Consider the following 26,831-nt stretch of genomic DNA (forward strand, 5'->3'; position numbering starts at 1 on the left):
ATGTCCAAGAGGGTTAAGGCAGTGCTGGAAAATAATTGTGTCCACACATAATATTGACACTTTGGGCCCAATTTGGACATTTTCATTTAGGGGTGTACTCACTTTTGTTGCCAGGCGTTTAGACATTAATGGCTGTGTGTTGAATTATTTTGAGGGGACAGCAAATTTACACTGTTATACAAGCTGTACACTCACTACTTTACATTGCAGCAAAGTGTCATTTGTTCAGTGTTGTCACATAAAAAGATATAATAAAATATTTATAAAAATGTGAGGGGTGTACTCACTTTTGTGAGATACTGTATATATATATATATATATATATATATATATATATATATATAATTTTTTTTTTAATTAATTTTTTTTACATTCCTCCATTTTCCAAAAAATGATGACAAATAATTACAACTTAACAACTTGCCGCCCGCCATATAGCAAAATGATGGCGGCAAAGTGGTTTCAATATCCTGACCGGACATCATATGACGTCGCCAGTATATCATGCCGCTGCGCGCCCCCCAGGGGTGCGCATCGCAGCGATTATTGTTGCGATGTGTCAGTCTGACACACCGCAACACAGATCTAGGTAAAGAGTCTCTGAGGGAGACTCTTTACCACATAATCAGCCGTGTCCAATCATGGCTGATCACAGTGTAAACAGGAAGAGCCATTGATTGGCTTTTCCTCACTTGCGTCTGTCAGATGCGAGTAGAGGAGAGCCGATCGGCTGCTCCTCTGACAGGGAGGTTCTGTGCTGATTATCAGCGTAGCCCCCCAAGGATGCCCACACTGGACCACCAGGGATGGCACTAGGACCACCAGGGATGTCACCACCAGGTATGCCATCCTAGACCACCAGGGATGCCAATCAGTGCCCACAATGGATGCCAATCAGTGCCCATAATGGATGCCAGACAGTGTCCACAATGGGCATCACTGATTGGCAGGCATTACTGTTTGGCACTGATAGGCATCCATCCGTACCATCAATTAGTGTACATCAGTGCCACTTATCAGTGCCCATCCATGCCACCTATCAGTGCCCATCCATGCCACCTATCAGAGCCCATCCGCGCCGCCTATCAATGCCCATCCGGGCCGCCTATCAATGCCCATCCATGCCGCCTTTCAGTGCCCAGTGCCAACTATCAGTGCCCCATCAGTGCCCCATTTTAGTGCCCATAAGTGCCGCCTTATCAGTGCCCATCAGTGCAGCCCCATCAGTGAAGGAGAAAACGTACTTATTTACAAAGTTTTGTAACAGAAACAAAAAAAAACATTTTTTTTCAAAATGTTTGGTCGTTTTTTGTTATTATTTGTTTAGCAGAAAATAAAAATCCCAGAGGTGATCAAATACCACCAAAAGAAAGCTCTATTTGTGGGAACAAAATGATAAAAATTTAGTTTAGGTACAGTGTTATATGACCGAGCAATTGTCATTCAAAGTGTGACAAGCTGAAAATTGGTCTGGGCAGGAAGGTGTATAAGTGCCCTATATTGAAGTGGTTAAAAAACAAAACAAAAAACTCACCATGCCTCTTACTAAATACCTTGGACTGTCTATTTTCTAAAAAAAATGGCTCATTTGGGGGGTATTTGTATTGTCCTGGCGTTTTCGGGCCTCAAGAAATGAGATAGGCCGACAGTACATCAGGATTGATCAATTTTCAGATACATACCATAGTTTGTGGACTCTATCTACTTTCCTACAGACTAAATAATATACACTGATCTGGGTTAATTTTCACCAAAGAAATGTAGCAGAATACATTTTGACCTAAATTTATGAAGAAAGATTATTTATTTGCAAAATTTTATAACAGAACGCATTTTAAAAAAAATGTTCAGTCTTTTTTCATTTAGTTAGCAAAAAGTAAAAAACCCAGTGGTGATTAACCACTTTAGGATCGAGACTCTTTCTGAGATTAGGGGTTTATAACTTAAACACTGTTTTTTTTGCTAGAAAATTACTTAGAACCCCCAAACATTATATATTTTTTTTCTAACATCCTAGAGAATAAAATGGCGGTCGTTGCAATACTTTGTCACACCGTATTTGCGCAGCGGTCTTACGAGTGCACTTTTTTGTGAAAAAATAATATTTTTTAAATTAAAAAAATAAGACAACAGTAAAGTTAGCCCAAATTTTTTTTTATATTGTGAAAGATAATGTTACGCTGAGTAAATTGATACCCAACATATCAAGCTTCAAAATTGCGCCAGCTCCTGTAATGACAACAAATTCTACAGGTTGCATGTTTTGAGTTACAGAGGAGGTCCAGGGCTAGAATTATTGCTCTCGCTCTAACGATCGCGGCGATACCTCACATGTGTGGTTTGAACACAGTATTCATATGCGGGTGCTACTCACGTATGCGTTCACTTCTGCACACGAGCTCGGCGGGACAGGTCGCATTTAAAAAATGATTTTTTTTCTTATTTATTTTACATTTTATTTTTACACTGTTCTTTTTTTTTAAAAAAATGTGTCACTGAAAATTGGCCTGGGGAGGAAGGGGGTAAAGGTGCCCAGTAATGAAGTGGTCAAGATGCCCAGCCCATTTTTTTTTCCTGGTTCAGCTTTAAAAAATAAATAAATATCACCAGGGAAAAGCATTTATAACAGAATTATTTAGCAGAGCAGAATACAAAATTAGGGCACACGTGACAGCATGACACTTTATCGCAAGAGATTCAGTTGACACTAACCTGTTATTATGGCGAAATAAGTAATCTAACACGACAAACAATCCTTTTAACACCATTTGTGTTTGAGAGCAGAGTACTGGCACTTTCACTACAGTTTCCTGACCATTCAACATAGTTTTCTTTTCCTCCTTCTCAACCACAGCTGCAAGATTACCCTACGGCAAAATAAGAAAAGACAGAAACATTTTCTGTTAATATGCAAATGATAGTGACATTAAAGATGAACTTTGTGCACACTTTCATTTAAATATATTCCTCAATAGCCACAATATATAAATCTACTTTGTGTACTATAAATGCCTTTGCAAACTCAGATATTACCTTGTAAATATAGCAGTAACATCATCTCTGTGCTGCATATAGCCTGTGCAGAGAACAAGAGCTGTGGAGGGACCCAAAAGATCTGCCCCCTGCAGGCTGCCTGCAATATCTCACAAAAGTGAGTACACCCATCACATTTTTGTAAATATTTCATTATATCTTTTCATGTGACAACACTGAAGAAATGCCAATTTGCCACAATGTAAAGTAGTGAGTGTAAAGCTTGTATAACAGTGTAAGTTTGCTGTACCCTCAAAATAACTCAACACACAGCCATTAATGTCTAAACCGCTGGCAACAAAAGTGAGTACACCCCTAAGTGAAAATGTCCAAATTGGGCCCAATTACCCACTTTCCCTCCCCGGTGTCATGCAACTCATTCATTTTACAAGGTCTCAGGTGTGAATGGGGAGCAGGTGTGTAATACTTGGTGTTATCGCTCTCATTCTTTCATACTGGTCACTGGAAGTCCAACATGGTACCTCATGGCAAAGACCTCTCAGAGGATCTGAAGAAAAGAATTGTTGCGCTACATAAAGATGGCCTAGGCTATAAGAAGATTGCCAAGACCCTGAAACTAAGCTGCAGCGCGGTGGCCAAGACCATACAGTGGTTTAACAGGACTGGATCCACTCAGAACAGGACTCGCCCAGGGTCTATCAAAGAAGCTGAGTGCATGTGCTTAGCGTCATATTTAGAGGTTGTCTTTGGGAAATAGACTTATGAGTGCTGCCAGCATTGCTGCAGAGGTTTAAGGGGTGGGGGGTCAGCCTGTAAGTGCTCAGAACATACGCCGCACACTGCATCAAAATTGGTCTGCATGGCTGTCATCCCAGAAGGAAGCCTCTTCTAAAGTTGATGCACAAGAAAGCCCGCAAAACTTATTTGGTTCAGATGGTGTCAAGCGTGTGTGGCGGCAACAAGGTGAGGAGTACAAAGACAAGTGTGTCTTGCCTACAGTCAAGCACGGTGCTGGGAGTGTGTCATGGTCTGGGGCTGCATGAGTGCTGCCGGCATTGGGGAGCTACAGTTCATTGAGGGAATCATGAATACCAACATGTACTGTGACATACTGAAGCAGAGCATGATCCACTCCCTTCGGGGACTGGGCCACAGGGCAGTATTCCAACATGATAATGACCCCAAACACACCTCCAAGACGACCACAACCTTTCTAAAGAAGCTGATCGTAAAGGTGATGGACTGGCCAAGCATGGTTCCAGACCTAAACCCTATTGAGCATCTGTGGGGCATCCTCAAACAGAAGGTGGAGGAGCGCAAGGTTTCTAACATCAACCAGCTCTGTGATGTCGTCATGGAGGAGTGGAAGGGGACTCCAGTGGCAACATGTGAAGCTTTGGTGAACATGCCCAAGAGGGTTAAGGCAGTGTTGGAAAATAATGGTGGCCGCACAAAATATTGACACTTTGGGCCCAATTTGGACATTTTCACTTAGGGGTGTACTCACTTTTGTTGCCAGCGGTTTGTGTTGAGTTATTTTGAGAGTACAGCAAATTTACACTGAAGCTGTACACTCACTACTTTACATTGTAGCAAAGTGTAATTTCTTCAGCGTTCACACATGAAGTTATAATAAAATATTTACAAAAATGTGAGGGGTGTACTCACTTTTGTGAGATACTGTACAAGAGCAATCACCCTGCACAAGGAAAGAACAGTGACCAGTCTTTATTACAGGAAGCTCTGGCACAGAGACAAAGTTTCATGCTGGATTAGTGTACAGACCTGAAAGAAATACATAAAGTACACTAGGATTCTAGTTAGAGTTCAGCTTTAAAGCCTAAGTTCCGCCAAAATAAAACAAACAAAAATCAGCACAAGGTCCCTTGTGCTATCTCCTGGATTACTTGAAATCCTAATTCTCCAAGCCCCGCTTCCTATACACACAACCAAGCAGTTGTGCAATCTTCTGGCGCAGTGAGGATTAATAGAACTGAGGGAGCTCTGACAGCTACTCACCAAGGTGTCCTTTTATGAAACTGCTGTAAAATACCACGATTCAGTTCTCAGGCATTCTCAGAGGAGATCGCTCTCCTCTGAGTGCCTGTTTATGAAAGTGTGTAGATCGCTTCTCATGTTGAGTTAAGAAGCGATCTACAAACACCGGGAACTTCTGAGAACAGCTCCTCTCACTGTAATCTCGCGTGATGTAGCGGGATTACAGTATGAGGAAGTGTAAAATACAAAAGTGTAACACGAATCAGCACACATTATTCCCCAACATATTCATAAAATAATAAATTTAAATTCCCCCTACACAATATACATTAACCTAATTATTAAAAAAACATTATTTTTATCAATATTTAAAGATCATACATGACCCTATTTAAATGTGAATGGTGTATAGTAAATGAATGTAATGCACATATGTAATGCAGCTATACACCATTCATATAAATGCAAAATACATTTATAATCATTAAAAAAATTTTTTAATAAAGTATACAAGTATAAATATGTATTAATAAATTAAAATAAAATATATTTCATAATTGATAAACATAAAAATTGATAGACTGGTGCGATGCGAAAACACTGCGAATCCACTGCGGGTTCCCGCATCGCAACAACTCGCATGTCAGTTCACACTGCCATATGCGAATCGCTGGGGAGTGTCAATACATTGTTAACGACACTCCAAGTTCAGCTTGCATATCATACTGCGAACTGACAGTTCGGACATGAATCGGATTGCATATGTGTGAACACACATGAGATCCGATTCTGGTCTGAACAGAAAAAAGGGTCCTGTGTGTGTTTGCACCGAATGCGGTGCGATATCAGCCATACTATCTGTACGGCTGATATCGCACCACACAGACATCGCATGTAATATTAACAGTAGTGCGCTGCGAATTACATGCGATGCCTGTGCGATGTCTGGCATCGCACAAGTGTGAACCGGGCCTAAAAGTTAACGACACCCCCAAATCAGTTCGCATATCGCATTGCGATCTGCAAACTCGGACAGGAATCAGATCACATGGGTGTGAACACCCAAGCGATCCGATTCTGCTGCGGACCAAAAAAAGGGTCCTGTACAAGTTTGGTCCAAATGCAATGCAAATTCAGCCATACTATCTGTATGGCTGAAATCGCATCGCACAGAAATCGGATGTTATTTGCACTGCAGTGCGGTGTGAATCACATCCGATCTTGGACACCGCAGCAGTGGGAACTGGCCCTAAATCATATTGCATTTGCACCAAAATGGTACAGGACCCTTTATTTGTATATATATATGAAAGTGTAGTAATGGCGCTCCCTCGAGTTTAATCGGGCAGATATGTGGTGTGCTAAACCACCAATAATTAAAAATATATATAAACTCCACATACACCCTCCACGTCCGTGAGTGTGCAAATAAAAAATATATGAAATCTAATAATATTGTAGTAGCGTTATAAGAGGGCTATCCTGTTAAGCCCTATTTAGTGTGAAGTGGTAGGTACTTAATTAAATAAACTCAACATATATGTGTGCACATTCCAAATAATATTCCGAGATAACCATAAGTGCCAATAAACAGGTTAATTGCAGGCTGGTTGAACACCCAATCCCACATTAGGCCTTTACCATAATTAACCCTTTGCGTAAAACAAAAACAAAAGTGCTGGTTACCAACAATAACCTTATATTAATTACTAAGCATATTCATAAATTGTCCAAAATGTGTAAACCAGTCCGTGATTGTGAAGTAAAACTCCAGTACAATGTGGAAGCAACCCAGCCAAAAAACTTGGAAACAGACTTAAATTTGTGACTTCAGTGCGTTCATCGTTCTTGGTGACTTGGTGCTCCCCCTCAAGGGTCCCCACTCACCAGATCCATCCACCCCAGAGGGGTAACTCGCATAAGAAATGTGGTCTCTGCGATCCTCCTGCCGCCACGATAGGTAGGTTTCCCAGGAAAGTCCTCAGCATATGCAGATGGAGAAGTTTTAATCACTCATGCAGAAAAAAGAGGAAAGATGGACTCCCATGGTGTAGTAATTGGATTTAATCCAAAAAGAAAACTTTATTTAAAAACTTAAGAATAAAAAACTATAGTCCAGATCAACTGGCTATAGAATTGGGCATCATACAAATAAAAACAAAAAACCATGAAGTATTAGGCCCACCATTAGCCTAAGTATGCAGCAAAAAATGTGCCTTGCATAACCGCTCATATATGTACCAAAATCCTGGCTGGGTAGCTCGTAACCCAAGGTGGAAGTAGGAAGAGCGTATGCGTTACACCTGCGCTCACCGTCGCTGAGGACGTCTATGACGAAACGCGTACGACGGCGCCACGCACGCTACGTCATTTCCGCTTACTAGGCCGGTGGAGCGCAGGTGTAACGCATACGCTCTTCCTACTTCCACCTTGGGTTACGAGCTACCCAGCCAGGATTTTGGTACATATATGAGCGGTTATGCAAGGCACATTTTTTGCTGCATACTTAGGCTAATGGTGGGCCTAATACTTCATGGTTTTTTGTTTTTATTTGTATGATGCCCAATTCTATAGCCAGTTGATCTGGACTATAGTTTTTTTATTCTTAAGTTTTTAAATAAAGTTTTCTTTTTGGATTAAATCCAATTACTACACCATGGGAGTCCATCTTTCCTCTTTTTTCTGCATGAGTGATTAAAACTTCTCCATCTGCATATCCTGAGGACTTTCCTGGGAAACCTACCTATCGTGGCGGCAGGAGGATCGCAGAGACCACATTCCTTATGCGAGTTACCCCTCTGGGGTGGATGGATCTGGTGAGTGAGGACCCTTGAGGGGGAGCACCAAGTCACCAAGAACGCTGAACGCACTGAAGTCACAAATTTAAGTCTGTTTCCAAGTTTTTTGGCTGGGGTGCTTCCACATTGTACTGGAGTTTTACTTCACAATCACGGACTGGTTTACACATTTTGGACTATTTATGAATATGCTTAGTAATTAATATAAGGTTATTGTTGGTAACCAGCACTTTTGTTTTTGTTTTACGCATAGGGTTAATTATGGTAAAGGCCTAATGTGGGATTGGGTGTTCAACCAGCCTGCAATTAACCTGTTTATTGGCACTTATGGTTATCTCGGAATATTATTTGGAATGTGCACACATATATGTTGAGTTTATTTAATTAAGTACCTACCACTTCACACTAAATAGGGCTTAACAGGATAGCCCTCTTATCACACTACTACAATATTATTAGATTTCATATATTTTTTATTTGCACACTCACGGACGTGGAGGGTGTATGTGGAGTTTATATATATTTTTAATTATTGGTGGTTTAGCACACCACATATCTGCCCGATTAAACTCGAGGGAGCGCCATTACCCCACTTTCATATATATATATACAGCTATTTCTGAAACACCTGTGGAGTTTCTTTAGGGGGGCTGCACACCTTTATACATGTCCTAAGCGCAGTCTCTTTATTGTATTTAACTATTTAGGACCCTTTATTTGGTCCGCACTGGAATCGGATCGCATGGGTGTGAACACCCATGCGATCCGATTCCTGCACCATTACATAGTTCACACTGCGATCTGTGAAATGATCTGGGGGTGTCATTAACTTTACATTGACACCCGCAGTGGTGCGCAGATGTCAATGTAGGTGCTTTGTGGAAACCCGCACAGGAATCACGCTGGTTCACGTATCGCACAAGTGTGAACCCAGCCAGAGACGTGAACATCTAAAAAAAAAAAAAAAAATATATATTATATATATATATATATATATATATATATATATATACAGTATGTATATATATATATATATATATATATATATATATATATATATATATATATATATATATATAGATATATAGCTATATCTATCTATATATCTATCTACACATTGAAACACACACACACACACACACACACATATATATATACATACATACATACAGTGGGGACGGAAAGTATTCAGATCCCTTTACATTTTTCACTCTGTTATATTGCAACCATTTGCTAAAATCATTTAAGTAAATTTTTTTTCCTCATTAATGTGCACATAGCACCCCATATTGACAGAAAAACACAGAATTGTTGACATTTTTGCAGATTTAATAAAAAAGAAAAACTGAAATATCACATGGTCCTAAGTATTCAGACCCTTTGCTCAGTATTTAGTAGAAGCACCCTTTTGATCTAATACAGCCATGAGTTTTTTTGGGAAAGATGCAACAAATTTTTCACTCCTGGATTTGGGGATCCTCTGCCATTCCTCCTTGCAGATCCTCTCCAGTTCTGTCAGGTTGGATGGTAAACGTTGGTGGACGGCCATTTTTAGGTCTCTCCAGAGATGCTCAATTGGGTTTAAGTCAGGGCTCTGGCTGGGCCATTCAAGAACAGTCACGAAGTTGTTGTGATGCCACTCCTTCGTTATTTTAGCTGTGTGCTTAGAGTCATTGTCTTATTGGAAGGTAAACCTTCGGCCCAGTCTGAGGTCCTGAGCACTCTGGAGAAGGTTTTCATCCAGGATATCCCTGTACTTGGCCGCATTCATCTTTCCCTCGATTGTAACCAGTCGTCCTGTCCCTGCAGCTGAAAAACACCCCCACAGCATGATGCTGCCACCACCATGCTTCACTGTTGGAACTGCATTGGACAGGTGATGAGCAGTGTCTGGTTTTCTCCACACATACCGCTTAGAATTAAGGCCAAAAAGTTCTATCTTGGTCTCATCAGACCAGAGAATCTTATTTCTCACCATCTTGGAGTCCTTCAGGTGTTTTTTAGCAAACATGCAGGCTTTTATGTGTCTTGTACTGAGGAGAGGCTTCCGTCGGGCTACTCTGCCATAAAGCCCCAACTGGTGGAGGGCTGCAGTGATGGTTGCCTTTCTACAACTTTCTCTCATCTCCCGACTGCATCTCTGGAGCTCAGCCACAGTGATCTTTGGGTTCTTCTTTACCTCTCTCACCAAGGCTCTTCTCCCCTGATAGCTCAGTTTGGCCAGACAGCCAGCTCTAGGAAGGGTTCTGGTCGTCCCAAACGTCTTCCATTTAAGGATTATGGAGGCCGCTGTTCTCTTAGGAACCTTAAGTGCAGCGGAAATATTTTTGTAACCTTGGCCAGATCTGTGCCTTGCCACAATTCTGTCTCTGAGCTCTTGAGTCAGTTCCTTTGACCTCAAGATTCTTATTTGCTCTGACATGCACTGTGAGCTGTAAGGTCTTATATAGACAAGTGTGTGGCTTTCCTAATCAAGTATAATCAAGCACAGCTGGACTCAAATGAAGGTGTAGAACCATCTCAAGGATGATCAGAAATGGACAGCACCTGAGTTAAATATATGAGTGTCACAGCAAAGGGTCTGAATACTTAGGACCATGTGATATTTCAGTTTTTCTTTTTTAATAAATCTGCAAAAATGTCAACAATTCTGTGTTTTCTGTCAATATGGGGTGCTGTGTGTACATTAACCACTTCAGCCCCAGACCCTTATGCTGCCTAAGGACCAGAGGACTTTTTCCAATTTGGCACTGCGTCGCTTTAACTGCTAATTGCGCGGTCATGCAATGCTGTACCGAAACAAAATTTGCGTCCTTTTCTTCCCACAAATAGAGCGTTCTTTTGATGGTATTTGAACACCTCTGCGGTTTTTATTTTTTGCGCTATAAACGGAAAAAGACCGAAAATTTTGAAAAAAGTGATATTTTCTACTTTTTGTTATAAAAAAATCCAATAAACTCAATTTTAGTCATACATTTAGGCCAAAATGTATTTGGCCACATGTCTTTGGTAAACAAAATGTCAATAAGCATATATTTATTGGTTTGCGCAAAAGTTATAGCGTCTACAAGCTAGGGTACATTTTCTGGAATTTACACAGCTTTTAGTTTATGACTGCCTATGTCATTTTTCGAGGTGCTAAAATGAAAGGGCAGTACAAACCCCCCCAAATGACCCCATTTTGGAAAGTAGACACCCCAAGGAAATTGCGGAGAGGCATGTTGAGCCCATTGAATATTAATTTTTTTTCTCCCAAGTGATTGAATAATGACAAAAAAAAAATTACAAAAAGTTGTTACTAAATGATATATTGCTCACACAGGCCATGGGCATATGTGGAATTGCACCCCAAAATACATTTAGCTGCTTCTCCTGAGTACGGGGATACCACATGTGTGGGACTTTTTGGGAGCCTAGCCGCGTACGGGGCCCCGAAAACCAATCACCGCCTTCAGGATTTCTAAGGGCGTAAATTTTTGATTTCACTCCTCACTACCTATCACAGTTTTGAAGGCCATAAAATGCCCAGATGGCACAAACCCCCCCAAATGACCCCATTTTGGAAAGTAGACACCCCAAGCTATTTGCTGAGAGGCATGTTGAGTCCATGGAATATTTTGTATTTTGACACAAGTTGCGGGAAAGTGACAATTTTTTTTTTTTTTTGCACAAAGTTGGCACTAAATGATATATTGCTCACACAGGCCATGGGCATATGTGGAATTGCACCCCAAAATACATTTAGCTGCTTCTCCTGAGTATGGGGATACCACATGTGTGGGACTTTTTGGGAGCCTAGCTGCGTACGGGGCCCCGAAAACCAATCACCGCCTTAAGGATTTCTAAGGGTGTAAATTTTTGATTTCACTCTTCACTGCCTATCACAGTTTCGGAGGCCATGGAATGCCCAGGTGGCACAAAACCCCCCCAAATTACCCCATTTTGGAAAGTAGACACCCCAATCTATTTGCTGAGAGGCATGGTGAGTATTTTGCAACTCTCATTTGCTTTTGAAAATGAAGAAAGACAAGAAAAAACTTTTTTTTTCTTTTTTCAATTTTCAAAACTTTGTGACAAAAATTGAAGTCTGCAAAATACTCACTATACCTCTCAGCAAATAGCTTGGGGTGTCTACTTTCCAAAATGGGGTCATTAGGGGGGGGGGTTGTGCCACCTGGGCATTCCATGGCCTTCGAAACTGTGATAGGCAGTGAAGAGTGAAATAAAAAATTTACGCCCTTAGAAAGCCTGAAGACAGTGCTTGGTTTTCAGGGTCCCGTACGCGGCTAGGCTCCCAAAAAGTCTCACACATGTGGTATCCCCGTACTCAGGAGAAGCAACAAAATGTATTTTGGGGTGTAATTTCACATATTCCCATGGCATGTTTGAGCAATATATCATTTAGTGACAACTTTGTGCAAAAAAAATAAATTAAAAAATTGTCTCTTTCCCGCAACTTGTGTCACAATATAAAATATTCCATGGACTCGACATGCCTCTCAGCAAATAGCTTGGGGTGTCTATTTTCCAAAATGGGGTCATTTGGGGGGGTTTTGAACTGTCCTGGCATTTTATGCACAACATTTAGAAGCTTATGTCACACAACACCCACTCATCTAACCACTTGAAGACAAAGCCCTTTCTGACACTTTTTGTTTACATGAAAAAAATTTTTTTTTTTTCCAAGAAAATTACTTTGAACCCCCAAACATTATATATTTTTTTAAAGCAAATGCCCTACAGATTAAAATGGTGGGTGTTTCATTTTTTTTTCACACAGTATTTGCGCAGCGATTTTTCAAACGCATTTTTTGGGGAAAAAACACACTTTCTTAAATTTTAATGCATTAAAACACACTATATTGCCCAAATGTTTGATGAAATAAAAAAGATGATCTTAGGCCGAGTACATGGATACCAAACATGACATGCTTCAAAATTGCGCACAAACGTGCAGTGGCGACAAAATAAATACATTTTTAAAAGCCTTTAAAAGCCTTTACAGGTTACCACTTTAGATTTACAGGGGAGGTCTACTGCTAAAATTACTGCCCTCGATCTGACGTTTGTGGTGACACCTCACATGCATTGTGCAATTGCTGTTTACATTTGACGCCAGACCGACGCTTGCGTTCGCCTTTGCGCGAGAGCAGGGGGGGACAGGGGTGCTTTTTTTTTTTTTTAATTATTTTTTTGCTTTTTTATCTTATTTTTAAACTGTTCCTTTCATTTTTTTTTGTTAATCATTTTTATTGTTATCTTAGGGAATGTAAATATCCCCCATGATAGCAATAAGTAGTGACAGGTACTCTTTTTTGAAAAAATTGGGGTCTATTAGACCTTAGATCTCTCCTCTGCCCTCAAAGCATCTGACCACACCAAGATCGGTGTGATAAAATGCTTTCCCAATTTCCCAATGGTGCTGTTTACATCCGGCGAAATCTAAGTCATGAAATGCTCGTAGCTTCCGGTTTCTTAGGCCATAGAGATATTTGGAGCCACTCTGGTCTCTGATCAGCTCTATGGTCAGCTGGCTGAATCACCGGCTGCATTCTCAGGTTCCCTGTTGAGACAGGAGAGCCAGAGAAAAACACAGAAGACGGTGGGGGGGGGGGGCATTCCCTCCCACTGCTTGTAAAAGCAGTCTAGAGGCTAATTAGCCGCTAGGATTGCTTTTACATGAAAGCCGACCGCTGGCTGAAAAGAATGATACCAAGATGATACCTAAACCTGCAGGCATCATTCTGGTATAACCACTCAAAGTCGTGAATGGCGTACCTGAAGACAAAAAAATGGTTAACAATAAAACACAGTAAACGGTAAAGTATAAAAAAATTGCATACCTGAAAAGCAAACATGATAAAACATAATAACAATAAAACATTGCAGAATAGAATACAATAAAAAAGAGCAGAACAATAGAGAGAGAATAGAGAGAGAGTAGAGAGAGAGAGAACAATAAAACGACAACTATTTTTTTAAATTTTATATATATATATATATATATATATATATATATATATATATATATATATATATATATATATATATATATATATATATATATATATATATATATATTTTTTTTTTTTTTTTTTTTACACTTTTTTTTGTAACTAACTTTTATAACTGTAACCGGTTCCAGGTTCAGGTCTCTCAAAATGCGATGGCATCTTGGGAGACCCTGTGAAAGTGTGCCTAGTCTGTGCAATGCTGTACCCTAGGCTAATACGCAACTAGTGAATGGTAGCGTTCAAAACATTCACCAATGCAAAGACCAGGATTGTCAGGACAGGAGGGACAATAATAGCGGGTGTCACGCCTATATCCGCGCTTGCTGCAGACATGACATCTTTTTTGGGGAGGTTCGTTTGGTAGGGGTACTCGGGAGGACATAAAGAAAATGCCTCTCATGCAGCCAACTGCATTTAGTTGGGGATGTGAATGGGGGAAGTACGGGCGCTGCAGAAGTGGTGGGTTCCCAATTAGGATTGGCGAATGCAGCAGGAAGGGCATTATGGGCATGACGGGCCTGTGTTTGTCTTCTTCTTGGTGGCAGCAGGACACTACTTGTGCTTGCCACCTCACCAGCTTGAACTGCATTTATGGGACTCGCCACGTGACCAAGTGTTACTGTGCAGTGCTGGTTTGACTACGACCGGGGTGTACTAGGCCGCTGGTGCTTGCCAGTTCACCAAAACGCTGCCAAAAAAACTGTTAGCAATTGCAGGGATCAGGCCTGACTCTGCGAACGCTGCAGTTATGTGTTTAGTGTTTTGTAAGTGACAGTGATCGATCGATACTGCACTTGGGTGGACTGGGCTGGGCCGGGCGGAGGGCCAAAACGCAGGTGCTAGCAGGTATCTGGGCTGATCCCACTAACACTGCATTTTGGGAACCCTAAACTGCTGTGGATGCTAGTATAGATCTGATCGGATCAGATATTGATTCGTTCAGATACTATACCACTAAGGGAGGCGTATGCTGCGTGCGTGGGTGTTAGCGGTACTGGCGCTAACCTGACGCTGCTTAGGGCTGGTGCTTGCCAGTTCACCAAAACGCTACCAAAAAAACTGTTAGCGATCGCAAGGATCAGGCCTGACTCTGCGAACGCTGCAGTTATGTGTTTAGTGTTTTGTAAGTGACAGTGATCGATCGATACTGCACTTGGGTGGGCTGGGCTGGGCTGGGCGGAGAGGCAAAACGCAGGTGCTAGCAGGTATCTGGGCTGATTCCGCTAACACTGCGTTTTTGTGAACTCTAAACTAGAGGTCGACCGATATGGGTTTTTCTCTGGCCGATGCCGATATTTAGAAATCTCGGTGGCCGATGGCCGATATGTGATGCCGATTTTTTTGGGCCGATATATTAGGCCGATTTTTTTTTTTTTTCTTTTTTCCTTCATCTCATAAAATTTAACATTTAGACCCCTTTCACACTGGGGAATTTTTCAGGCGCTTTTGGGCTAAAAATAACGCCTGTAAAGTGCCTGTAAAACGTTTTCCCTGCAGTCTCAGTGTGATATCCCGAGTGCTGTCACACTGAGGCGATGCGCTGGCAGGATGTTAAAAAAAAGTCCTGCAAGCAGCATCTTTGGAGCGGTGTATACCACCACTCCTGCCCATTGAAATGAATGCGCACCGCTGCCAAAGCGCCTGCAATGCGTTTCGGCAGTGGCGCTTCAGGGGCGCATTTAACCCCTTCCTCGGCTGCTAGCTGGGTTATAAGCTCCCCGCTAGCAGCTGAATAGCGCCGCTAAAATGACGGTAAAGCGCCGCTAAAACTAGCAGCGTTTTACCGTCAACGCATGCCCGCTGCAGTGTTTAAGCAACCTAAAGTGATACAGAAAATTTTTTACATTTAAACATTTATTAAACAAAACAAACCTCCAATCAGTTCACTTGTATGTAGAATTTAGATGAAAAAAATATATAAAAAAAAACTATATTTTAAAAATAAATACACAAAAACAGGTAATCAAAACTTTTGGACGAAAAAAAATGGGCTAACTTTACTGCTTAGTTTTTTTTGTAAATTTATTAGTGTATTTTTTTTTTTTTTTTTAAATTGTGTTTGAAAGACCGCTGGGCAAATACCGTGTGACATAAAATATTGCAACAACCGCTATTTTATTCCCTAGGGTCTCTGCTAAAAAAAAATATATAATGTTTGGGGGTTCTAAGTGATTTTCCAGCAGAAAATACAGGATTTTTACTTGTAAGCAACAAGTGTCAGAAAAGATTTAGTCTTTAAATGGTTAAACTGAGAGCTTCTACACACAGAGTTCAGCTCATTCAAAAGTGTAAACATTGTATCAATTCAGGTTCTTTTTATCAGATTTGGCAGGCTTCCCAGAGAGGGGGAGAAGTTGCTTCAGAGAAGAATACAGGCAACTTGTATTGACTTCAGAGGTCATTTGCAAGTCCGCTGAGTTATATCGGCCTTTTTTATCAGCACAATCGGCCGATGCCGATTAAGAAAAAAACGTCAAATATCGGCCGATATATCGGTCAACCTCTACTCTAAACTGCTGGGGACGCTAGTATAGATCTGATCGGATCAGATATTGATCCGATCAGATGCTATACCACTAAGGGAGGTGTACGGTGCGTGCGTGGGTGTTAGCGGTACTGGCGCTAACCTGACGCTGCCTGGGGCTGGTGCTTGCCAGTAAAATGCTACCAAAAAAAACTGTTAGCGATCGCACTGATCAGGCCTGACTCTGCGAATGCTGCAGTTATGCGTTTAGTGTTTTGTAAGTGACAGTGATCGATTGATACTGCACTTGGGTGGGCTGGGCCGGGCGGAGGGGCAAAACGCAGGTGCTAGCAGGTATCTGGGCTGATCCCACTAACACTGCGTTTTTTGGAACCCTAAACTGCTGGGGACACTAGTATAGATCTGATCGGATCAGATATCGATCCGTTCAGATACTATACCACTAAGGGAGGCGTATGCTGCGCGCGTGGGTGTTAGCGGTACTGGCGCTAATCTGACGCTGCCTGGGGCGACGCATATCACCGCCGGGCGATCAGGGGGCTAAACCTTTATTCGGTAATAAACAGCAGGTTCCCTGACACTATAAAAAATAAACGAACTAACCAGCGTCACCCGTAACAGTTATACGGTGATCAGTGGTGAAAGGGTTAACTAGGGGGCAATCAAGGGGTTAAAACATTTATTAGATAGTATATGGGAGTCCCTGGCGCTATAAAACGCTGACGGCGAACCTAAAAATTTACGTCCCTAACTAGCGTCACCAGTGACACTAATACAGCGATCAGAAAAATGATCGCTTAGCGACACTGGTGACGGGGGGTGATCAAGGGGTTAAAACTTTATTAGGGGGGGTTAGGGGGGTACCCTAGACCTACAGGGGGCTAATACTAACTGCCCTACCACAGTAACTGTCACAAACTGACACCATGCAGTAATCAGAAAAAAAAAAAAAACAGCTTGGTGTCAGTGTGACAGGGAGGGGGGGAGGGTGATTGGGGGGTGATCGGGGGGGGGGGGGGATCGGGGGTGTTTTGTGTGCCTGGCATGTTCTACTATGAGGTGTAGTGTTTGTGCACTCACATGGAAGTCTTCTCTCCTCGGTGCCGAAACGGAAAATACAGAGCCGAGGAGAGATGACATAATTTCCTTTGCTGCTGTTTAGCATACAGCAGCAAAGGAATGTTCTGATTGGCTGGCGGCGATCGCGAGGGGGGGGCCACGAATGGATGGCCTCCCCCTCACCTCCGATCGCCGGGGGACAAAAGAGGACCGCCTCGGGCACCGGGGATATGTACGTGATTCTGCCTGCCCGTGCCGCCTTGCCGACGTACATCGGCGTGAGGCGGTCCTCAAGTGGTTAAGGAGGAAAAAAATTTAACTTAAATAATTTTAGCAAATGGCTGCAATATAACAAAAGAGTGAAAAATGTAAGGGGGTCTGAATACTTTCCGTCCCTACTGTGTATATGTGTATGTGTATATATATATATATATATATACATATACACACTATAAATTCCTAACCTCCTGGTTTTGGGGTGTGTAATGGTGGGGAAGATGTGCTCTGACTGGTGAAAGAAAGAAGTCAAAAGACTTCTTGCTTTCTCCAGAATACGCATCCATCTTCATGCTTCTCACTCTGATTCTCCACCGCTGAAATGGTGAATCAGAAAGTGAGAATTCTGTCACAGATCACCAGTGAGGTGCCGAGATCGCACCTTCATAAACTGTCCGTTTCTGTGACAGTCAGTTACAGATTCTCACTGTGCTGAGATAATCAGCAGAGAACATGTTCTCAGCTAATTATCTCAGTTTCATAAACTGGTAATGACCTGAGATCAGCGGTGAGACTTGGGATCGCCGCTGATCTCAGTTTCATAAAAGGACATCCAAGTGCTGACTATGGCCTCCTTTTCCACCAAGCTCATTAATTCTCAGAAGCCGTTACTACATCTTCTATAAATGAATCATGATCTACATATGTATGGAGGGGGCAGACCTTCCAATCATCTGTCCATCCTCCAATTCATAGATAATATAATTCAGATAAATAGTAAGCCATGACCCTTGTGCTGATTTTTTATTTTTTGGGCTAAACGTAGGCTTCAACAGATAAACCTAATTCAATTTTATTAGACACAAAAACAGAAATAAAATGCATAACAAAATGAAGTGGCATGTGACAACTACATATAGGAAAGTCTGGGAAAAAGCTTAGAATTTACTGCAGCAGTAAGTTTCACAAACCTACCTTAAGCATAGGAAATGTTGCATTTGTTATGCCCATATCGTGAAAAACTGAAATGATCTCATTACCATTCCACACTTTACAAGATGATTCATATTCTCTTTCCACCAGCTGGCCAGCACACTCCTTTATCCAACTTGCAAATATATAAAATGTACATTATTTAAGGAAATACTGCATTTAGAATAACATAAAAACAGAAGGTATCAAAAAGCACTTACAGTGCCTTGAAAAAGTATTCTTACCCCTTGAAATTTTCCACATTTTGTCATGTTACAACAAAAAAGAATAAATGTATTTTATTGGGATTTTATGTGATAGACCAACACAAAGTGGCACATAATTGTAAAGTGGAAGGAAAATAATAAACGGTTTTCATTTTTTTTTTAAGTGTGGCATGCATTTGCATTCAGCCCCCTTTACTCTGATACCCATAACTAATATCTAGTGGATCCAATTGCCTTCAGAAGTCTCCTAATTAGTAAATGGAGTCCACCTGAGTGTAATTTATTTTCAGTATAAATGCAGCTGTTCTGTGAAGCCCTCAGAGATTTGTTAGAGAACCTTAGTGAACAAACAGTATCATGAAGGCCAATGAACACACCAGAAAGGAAATCACTGGGTACTACCAGTGTAGAAAATGCCAAGTGTGCTCCCTAAATGGGCGTAGGACAAATAGTTTTGTTTCTAGCCGCACATCTGTTGAATTTAAGATTAAGCCCTTCATAACATGTTTCACCTTGTGGGTAGTCTATTTACTGCAGTGCCCTTGTGGAGTGCAGTACGTGGGCAGGCCCAAGCGCCCCCTGCAGGTTTGGCTCAAGGAAAACATCAATAACATCAGAAAGGGTTTCACGAAACATTCTGTTTCTAAACACTATTTAACAGCACATAATAGGGACTCTACAAACACTTTTTAGGGATAGAAAAATATAGTCCATATTGGAGGGGTAGTTCCTTTTTTAGAAGCATCTCTAAGTGCGAGATGTCTTGGATCCACAGAATTAAATCTTATGTCCCATATGGGTTAAACGTGGACGTAGATGTCAATGCATTTATTGACAACTCATGACATATCATTTAAATTATGCGTTTGACTGTTTGTGAACTCAATCTGAGTCTGAGGTAAGAGATATTATCACCAGACATTATGGTAGTGATCTCCAAAGTTTTGACAAGTCCTTACATTATCATCAGGGGTCTTTCATTTGATGGCTAATTCCATCTATTAGTTTAATTTAGAATTGACTAACATTGTGATATTATACTTGTTCATAGCTGGTTAAAATTTAGAATATGTACTGACTGTGGACATTAGAAGGGTTTCCCAAATGGGTATGAGCAATTTATTGATTACATTAGGCAACATTACGTTATTTTAGATGGCGTTTGTTATACTGATGACTCTAATTTTAGCCTCATTATGTTGGTTTTTCAATAATTTGAGTTCTGTTAAATTCATATATCAACACTAGGGGTCGTACTTTTGGTTGTTAACTCTCTTCCATTAGTGCCATCTAACATCCATTAATGTGAAGAGAAGTTGAGGAAAATGGCACTGCCCTATTAGCAGTGTTTAAATGGTTATAAGATTGAGAATGTGTGAACACACTACACGTGATCATGCAATTTCTAAGCAAAAAAACACAAATATGAGGCTAGGTACCAAAAACATGCGTGAAAGTAACTAGAGCCTGCGATTTATCAACCAGTTAAGCATGAACTAGCATATGTGTAAAGGTAAAAATAAATATAAATATAAATAAAAACACTCAAGATGAACGTGCAATCCCTGTGTATTATATAAATGTGATAGTAAGTGCCGTGCATTACGAAAAATAAAATAGATATACGGTAACCATACTAATTACAAAAATCGAAAGTTTTGTGACAGTGTGGCACCCCCTATGGGGCTAACAGCAACAGTAGTGAAAACCACTAATTATTGATTATACCATTTCAGTAACGTGTGTATTATCTCCCATGTGTACTGTTTCTGAAAAAGTGAAAAGTGAAGTATTTATATTTATTTTAACCTTTACACATATGCTAGTTCATGCTTAACTGGTTGATAAGTCGCAGGCTCTAGTTACTTTCACGCATGTTTTTGGTACCTAGCCTCATATTTGTGTTTTTTGCTTAGAAATTGCATGATCACGTGTAGTGTGTTCACACATTCTCAATCTTATAACCATTTAAACACTGCTAATAGGGCAACGCCATTTTCCTCAACGTCTCTTCACATATACCAATTAGCTCCCAGTGGGAACTAATTAGGGGGAGGCTGCAGCCCTTCTGTTTTCCTGAGCGTGGACTTTTGACCTATTATTTAACATCCATTAATGCCATCATATTACGTATTTTTAGTTAGTTACGGTTTAAGTATAATTTACACCCATCATGTATACTAGCAGTTTTTAATAGGTTATGTGTTTTTAGTATTGTCCACAATTGGCAAAATTCCATTTGTAAAGATGGGATTTGTTGCGCCGACTGCCTGAGGCTCAGATCAAGGTGTGGCTTTTATTTTTCTATTTATAGCGGTGAGTCAGTATGCCGCCCGTGCCCTAGGACGAGGTCAGACTTGTGACGAATCCTGTCGGGCGGAGTAACGTACTGACATCACCGCACTGTTCAACATCCCGCGAGGACGAGCATTTACATTGTTAGCCGGCCGCCTTATTTTCCATGCTGAAAGAACCTTACATGTAAGTGACACTTTTTATTTGAATAAACATTAGTCTGGTTTTACCTATGGTGAACCTTTCCTTTTTCGGGTCTATATGAACATGATTGTCGAGTGAGGACCCTGGATCCCTTGAATCCCTGTGACCATCCAAGTCCATCCGTCCCTTAGTAGTGTTCAGAGGCTGCTGTGTTTGGATGTGCCTTTCGTTTGCTATCCCTAGGAGGAAAAGACCCTGGCTGGGTATTAGCCACAATCGAGTCAACTTGTGCAAACTGGTAAGCGTGCACTCTGTGTGGTGGTGGATTCACAATTGTCCGTCCATGTGATCGTGTTATTCACAAGAGGAGTATATAAACACCTTGTTATCATTTTCAACACGTCATTCATCTTTGCTTCAATACCATCATTGGGACTTGCTGACATATTTTGTCACTCATTAATTGTGTCATTGGGTATTATGTTCATATGTTCACCTTTGTCACCTTTTTACTATGCAATGTTTTTATATTGTTCATTATATAGTTTAGAGCACAGCTCCCTTTTTTTAATAATTCAATCTCTGTGTATATCTCACTTTTGAGCTGTCGTTTAGTTTAAGGGTTTAGGTATACAGCGCAGTTTTCTTTTTCTACACATTTTTAATAGGTCAGGGATAAAGTTGTGGAGAAGTTTAAAGCATGGTTAGGTTATAAAAAAAATATTCCAAGCTATAAACATCTCATGGAGTGTTCAATCCAACATTCGAAAATGGAATGAGTATGGCACATCTGCAAACCTACCAAGACATGCTAACACTCCGGGCAAGGAGAGCATCAATCAGAGAAGCAGCCAAGAGGCTCATGGTAACTCTGGAGGAGCTGCAGAGATCCACAGCTCAGGTGGGAGAATCTGTCCACAGGACAACTATAAGTCGTGCACTCCACAAAACTGACCTTTATGGAAGAGTGGAAAGAAGAAAGCCATTGTTGAAAGAAAGCCATAAGAAGTCCTGTTTGCTGTCTGCTATAAGCTATGTGGGGGACACAGCAAACATGTGGCAGAAGGTGCCCTGGTCAGACGAGACCAAAATTGAACTTATTGGCCTAAAAGCAAAACGCTATCTGTGGTGGAAAACGAACACTGCACATCACCCTGAACAAACCATCCCCACCGTGAAACATAGTGGTGGCAGCATCATGTTGTGTGAATGCTTTTCTTTAGCAGGGCAGGGAAGCTGGTCAGAGTCGATTGGAATATGGATGGAGCCAAATACAGGGCAATCTTAGAAGAAAACATGTTAGAGTCTGCAAAGGACTTGAGACTGGGAATGAGGTTCACCTTCCAGCAGGACAACGACCTTAAACATACAGCCAGAGCTACAATGAAATGGTTTAGATCAAAGCATATTAGAATGGCCCAGTCAAAGTTTAGACCTAAATCCAAATGAGAATCCATGGCAAGACTTGAAAATTGCTGTTCACAGATGCTCTCCATCCAATCTGACAGAGCTTGAGCTATTTTTCAAAGATGAATGGGCAAACATGTCACTCTCTAGATGTGCAAAGCTGGTAGAGGCAAAAAGACTTGCAGCTGTAATTGCAGCGAAAAGTGGTTCCACAAAATATTGACTCGGGGGGGGGGGGGGGGGGGGGACTGAATACAAATGCACGCCACACTTTTCATATAATTATTTGTAAAGGGCCGTGGCCTGAAGTAGCATGGAGTAGGACGTGTGTGCCCTGAGCTCCATCCATTACTCCTGTTCTAATTGATCCTGCACTCCGCAATCTTAAACATCTACCTTGGAAACCTTCCTGGGGACTCCTAACACACCCTGCATTGACTCTACAGGCATCCAGACGAACGGAGCGGCGATCCCTCACACGGCAGCCACATTCAGGCAAGTCTGTGGCTTCGACCTACTCCCGGAGGTCCGCAGGCATCTTGGTCCACCCAAACCCCCGGCCTGCATTACACCCTGACCCTGCTGCCTTCTGGATTTACCTTGGAAACCTCCCTGGGGACCCTCAACACACCCTACCCTGACCGTACAGGCCTCCAGCCATAGGAAAGCCCGGGGCTTCGGCCTACTCCTGGAGGTCTTCGGCCATCTTAGTAACCCTAAACTTGAGGCCAGCGCTGTATCCTGCCCTGCGGCCTACTAGAACTACCCACACAAGATTAGAGACCCACAAAGTGACACCCCAGACTCCCCCAGCATGTCACCAACAAAATCTCAGAAAGTGGCGGCGGCGAAACTCGAGCAGTACCGCCGTCAAGACAAGGAGGACATGGAGGAAGATGGCGCCCCTGAGAAGGCAGGTGATACTGACAGATTACTCGAAGCGATCACTCTCTGCAGAACTTCCCTAACAGCACAAATTGAGGAGGTAAAGATGGATATTTCCCTTATCAGGCAGGACTTCCAAAAGCTCAGGGACCGGTTGAAGGGAGCTGAGACCAGGCTGAGCACAGTGGAGGATGCCATTCCACCCCTACCGACATCCTCAGATCGCATGCAACAGCAAATACACCAACTCCTCACTAAACAAGATGATATGGAGAACAGGCTGAGAAGATGTAATTTACGCCTTATAGGTCTGTCAGAGGGGACTGAAGTCAAGGACACTACCACATTCTTGGAACAACTCCTAATCAACACCTATGGGAGCCTTTCCTCCCCATGTTTGCAGTGGAGCGAGTACACCGCATGCCAGCCAGATCCCCCACATGGAGCCCCCCCCGCATATTTATAGCTAAACTCCTCAACTAAAAAGACTGAGATGCAGCTCTGAGAATGGCGAGGGAGAAAGGAAACATCCGAGTGGAGAATGTTAAAGTTGCCATTTTCCCAGACTTTTCAGCAGAGGTACAACGCCGCCGCCAGAGCTTTATGGAGGCCAAATGCAGGCTGAGGAACCTACATTACAAATATTCCATGCTCTTCCCTGCCCGCCTCAGAATAGAACATGACGGACATGTAGTCTTCTTTGAGGTTCCTGAAGAAGTGATTTCCTGGCTGGGGCGCCGTGCTATCCCTGAAAGAGACGATTACCAAGTCCCAGGTATACAGCTATAAGTATTTGTGCCCACAATCATTTATAGCGCAACTTTTCTGCAGAGTCGCATGGTAGCACTGACCCCTGAAGTCGCATGGAACTTTACTTGAAACCACCCACTTCTTGACGTGGCACGTCTCATGCCACACACAGCAAGCTCCTGCGTGCGACATGGAACCGAATATGCACCAACGTGAGTACAAAACACAAACCATAGACATTTACCATACAGGAGTCCAATTACTCCTGCCAACTACATCATTGGAACCTTACACACTACTCCAGACCACACTGACCACAGGAGCTCTGGAGATACAGAAGTCCTACCAGTTACATGCATCGTGCAGCGAGACTTTGCCCCACACACCACTGGGAAACATTACCATGTTTACTGGAGTTTTCTCTGGAGCAAGATCGATGCCTTTTGTAGAAAACAAGGGGATCGAATAACTTTGACCCACCTTAACCTATTGATATGGGAGGTATCCCTTGACCTATCCAGACCCCAGAGACTCAACCAGTTGTACTACCTCTTCTATACAATTTGGAAGATGGAGTATTTCCCAGTTGGAATACACAAGTTAAGGGAATATGCCCACACCAGCTTGGGAAAGGTGCAGGGCAGGGAGGGGGTGGGGGTTAATTCATTTACAGTTTTGTTGAACTTGATTGTGCATACTAACTTCAGAAAACAGGTAACATTCTGAGAGCTATGTTTATGTGAGTGTTCATATATGTTGTGCATATTGCTGCATCCATGTCTGAATATTGGGAACCTAAGTGCTTCACGCACAGAGTAAAAATTGCTTAACATAACTGTCATTTGATTCCAAAAAGTTCTGCCCATGGCATCTTTAAAATTTCTTACGTTGAATGTGAGGGGGCATGCGCAAGAAAATTAAGCGTGCAGCAGTCTTCACATTCCTCAAGAAACAATATGTTGATGTGATAGCCTTGGTGGAGACACATGTTGAGGGGAGCATCCAGATGGCACTTCGTCGCCCATGGGTTGGATGGGCGTTTCATTCTACCCACACATCTCATGCCAGGGGAGTCTCAATCTTGATAGCTAAATCTGTACATTTTGAGTTATGTGAACTATCCACTGATCCATAAGGACGATACGTATTTTTCCTAGCTAAATTATACGGTGAACCCCTTCTCATACTGGCCTTTTATGTGCCACCCCGTTTAACATCACCATAATCAGAGGGACTGTCGTTCATGGCCCGCCACCCTGCAATATCTGCAGTCTGGCTGGGCAAGTTTAATACCACACTAAATCCAACCTTAGACAAGTTACAACTGACTCCACCCACCCCGAACGCTCCCAACAAAACTAAGTTTTATAAGCTCATTTCCACCTTTCATTTAACAGACACATGGCGCCACAAGTTCCCACATACAAAATCGTACTCTTGTTTCTCATCCATTCATAATTCCATGTCCTGCATAGACTTTATACTCATGTCTCACAGACTGACACCACGACTGCTAGAGGCCGCATTCTGTCCCAAAATACTTTCAGACCATAGTCCCTACTGGATAACACTAAGCATCCCCATCAATAAACCACCAAGATCCTGGTGTTTAAACCCATTTTGGCTCTCACTCCTACCAAAGGATGATGAGCTTGTGAATAAATGGAAACTATACTTTGCGGAGAATAACAATTCAGAATCACCCTCTGCAGTATGGGACTCCTTTAAGCTATTCGCTCGCTCAATGCTAGCTATCAGTATCAATAAAATTAAGGCAGACTCCGCCACTGCCCTTGATAAGGCGATGGCGGACCTGTCCTCTGAGAGAGACTTTGCCACCACCCCGATTCCTGCAAAAGCAAACCAGCTTAAACTACAAACTAGAGTAGTCACCCAGCTCCAATTTCAAAAAGCAAGACAAAAACTTTTTTTCTGTAAACAAAAAATGTTTGAAGGGGAAAAAGCGGGCAAGTTATTGGCGTACTTTGTGCACAGTGAAGAAAGGCTCCCGGTGGACAACAAATAACAGACCCACCTACGGTAACTTACATGTTTAGAGACTTCTTTGCTGACTTGTATAAAACTACAGCTCCCCCTGAGACGCAATTGATGTCCCTCTTTCTTGAGGAGGTCCCTTTACGCAGCTGACAAAAGAACAGATAGATCTTCTGGAGGCACCCCTCACCACAGACAAAATCACAATTGCCATCGCCAGTTTCGCCAGGTCTAAATCCCCAGGATCAGATGGATTCCCAATTGAATTCTATTTCCAATTTAGTGAAATACTCACCACTAAATTACTAGCTTTATACAACCATCTCTTTGAGTCTAGTACACTACCTCCACCCATGACAGAGGCAACAATAGTCCTCATCCCCAAACCAGGAAAAGACCCGGGATACTCAGAATCTTACCGCCCCATATTTTCCTATTACAGGTTGATATCAAAATACTGGCCAAAGTACTATCCATCAGGCTCAATCGGGTCATCTTATCCCTAATACACACGGACCAAGCAGGATTCATGCCTGGTCGCAATACCTCGTTTAATCTGAGGAAAAGATACATAAATATACAGGCCACACAT

General features: G+C 42.0%; 1 protein-coding gene across 1 annotated transcript in view; it reads right to left on the reverse strand.

Moving 5' to 3' along the window:
• The window catches only part of BRIP1 (BRCA1 interacting DNA helicase 1), a 670,966-nt gene that overhangs the window by 346,391 nt on the left and 297,744 nt on the right, over nucleotides 1–26,831 (reverse strand). The window contains exons 10-11 of the mRNA XM_073615255.1: nucleotides 18,540–18,672; nucleotides 2,713–2,867 (exon numbers count right to left, since the gene is read on the reverse strand). Of these exons, the coding sequence (XP_073471356.1) occupies nucleotides 2,713–2,867; nucleotides 18,540–18,672 (288 nt within the window). The remainder of the gene's footprint in view (nucleotides 1–2,712; nucleotides 2,868–18,539; nucleotides 18,673–26,831) is intronic.

Source organism: Aquarana catesbeiana, linkage group LG02 (genome assembly GCF_042186555.1).
Source record: "Aquarana catesbeiana isolate 2022-GZ linkage group LG02, ASM4218655v1, whole genome shotgun sequence".
NCBI lineage: Eukaryota > Metazoa > Chordata > Amphibia > Anura > Ranidae > Aquarana > Aquarana catesbeiana.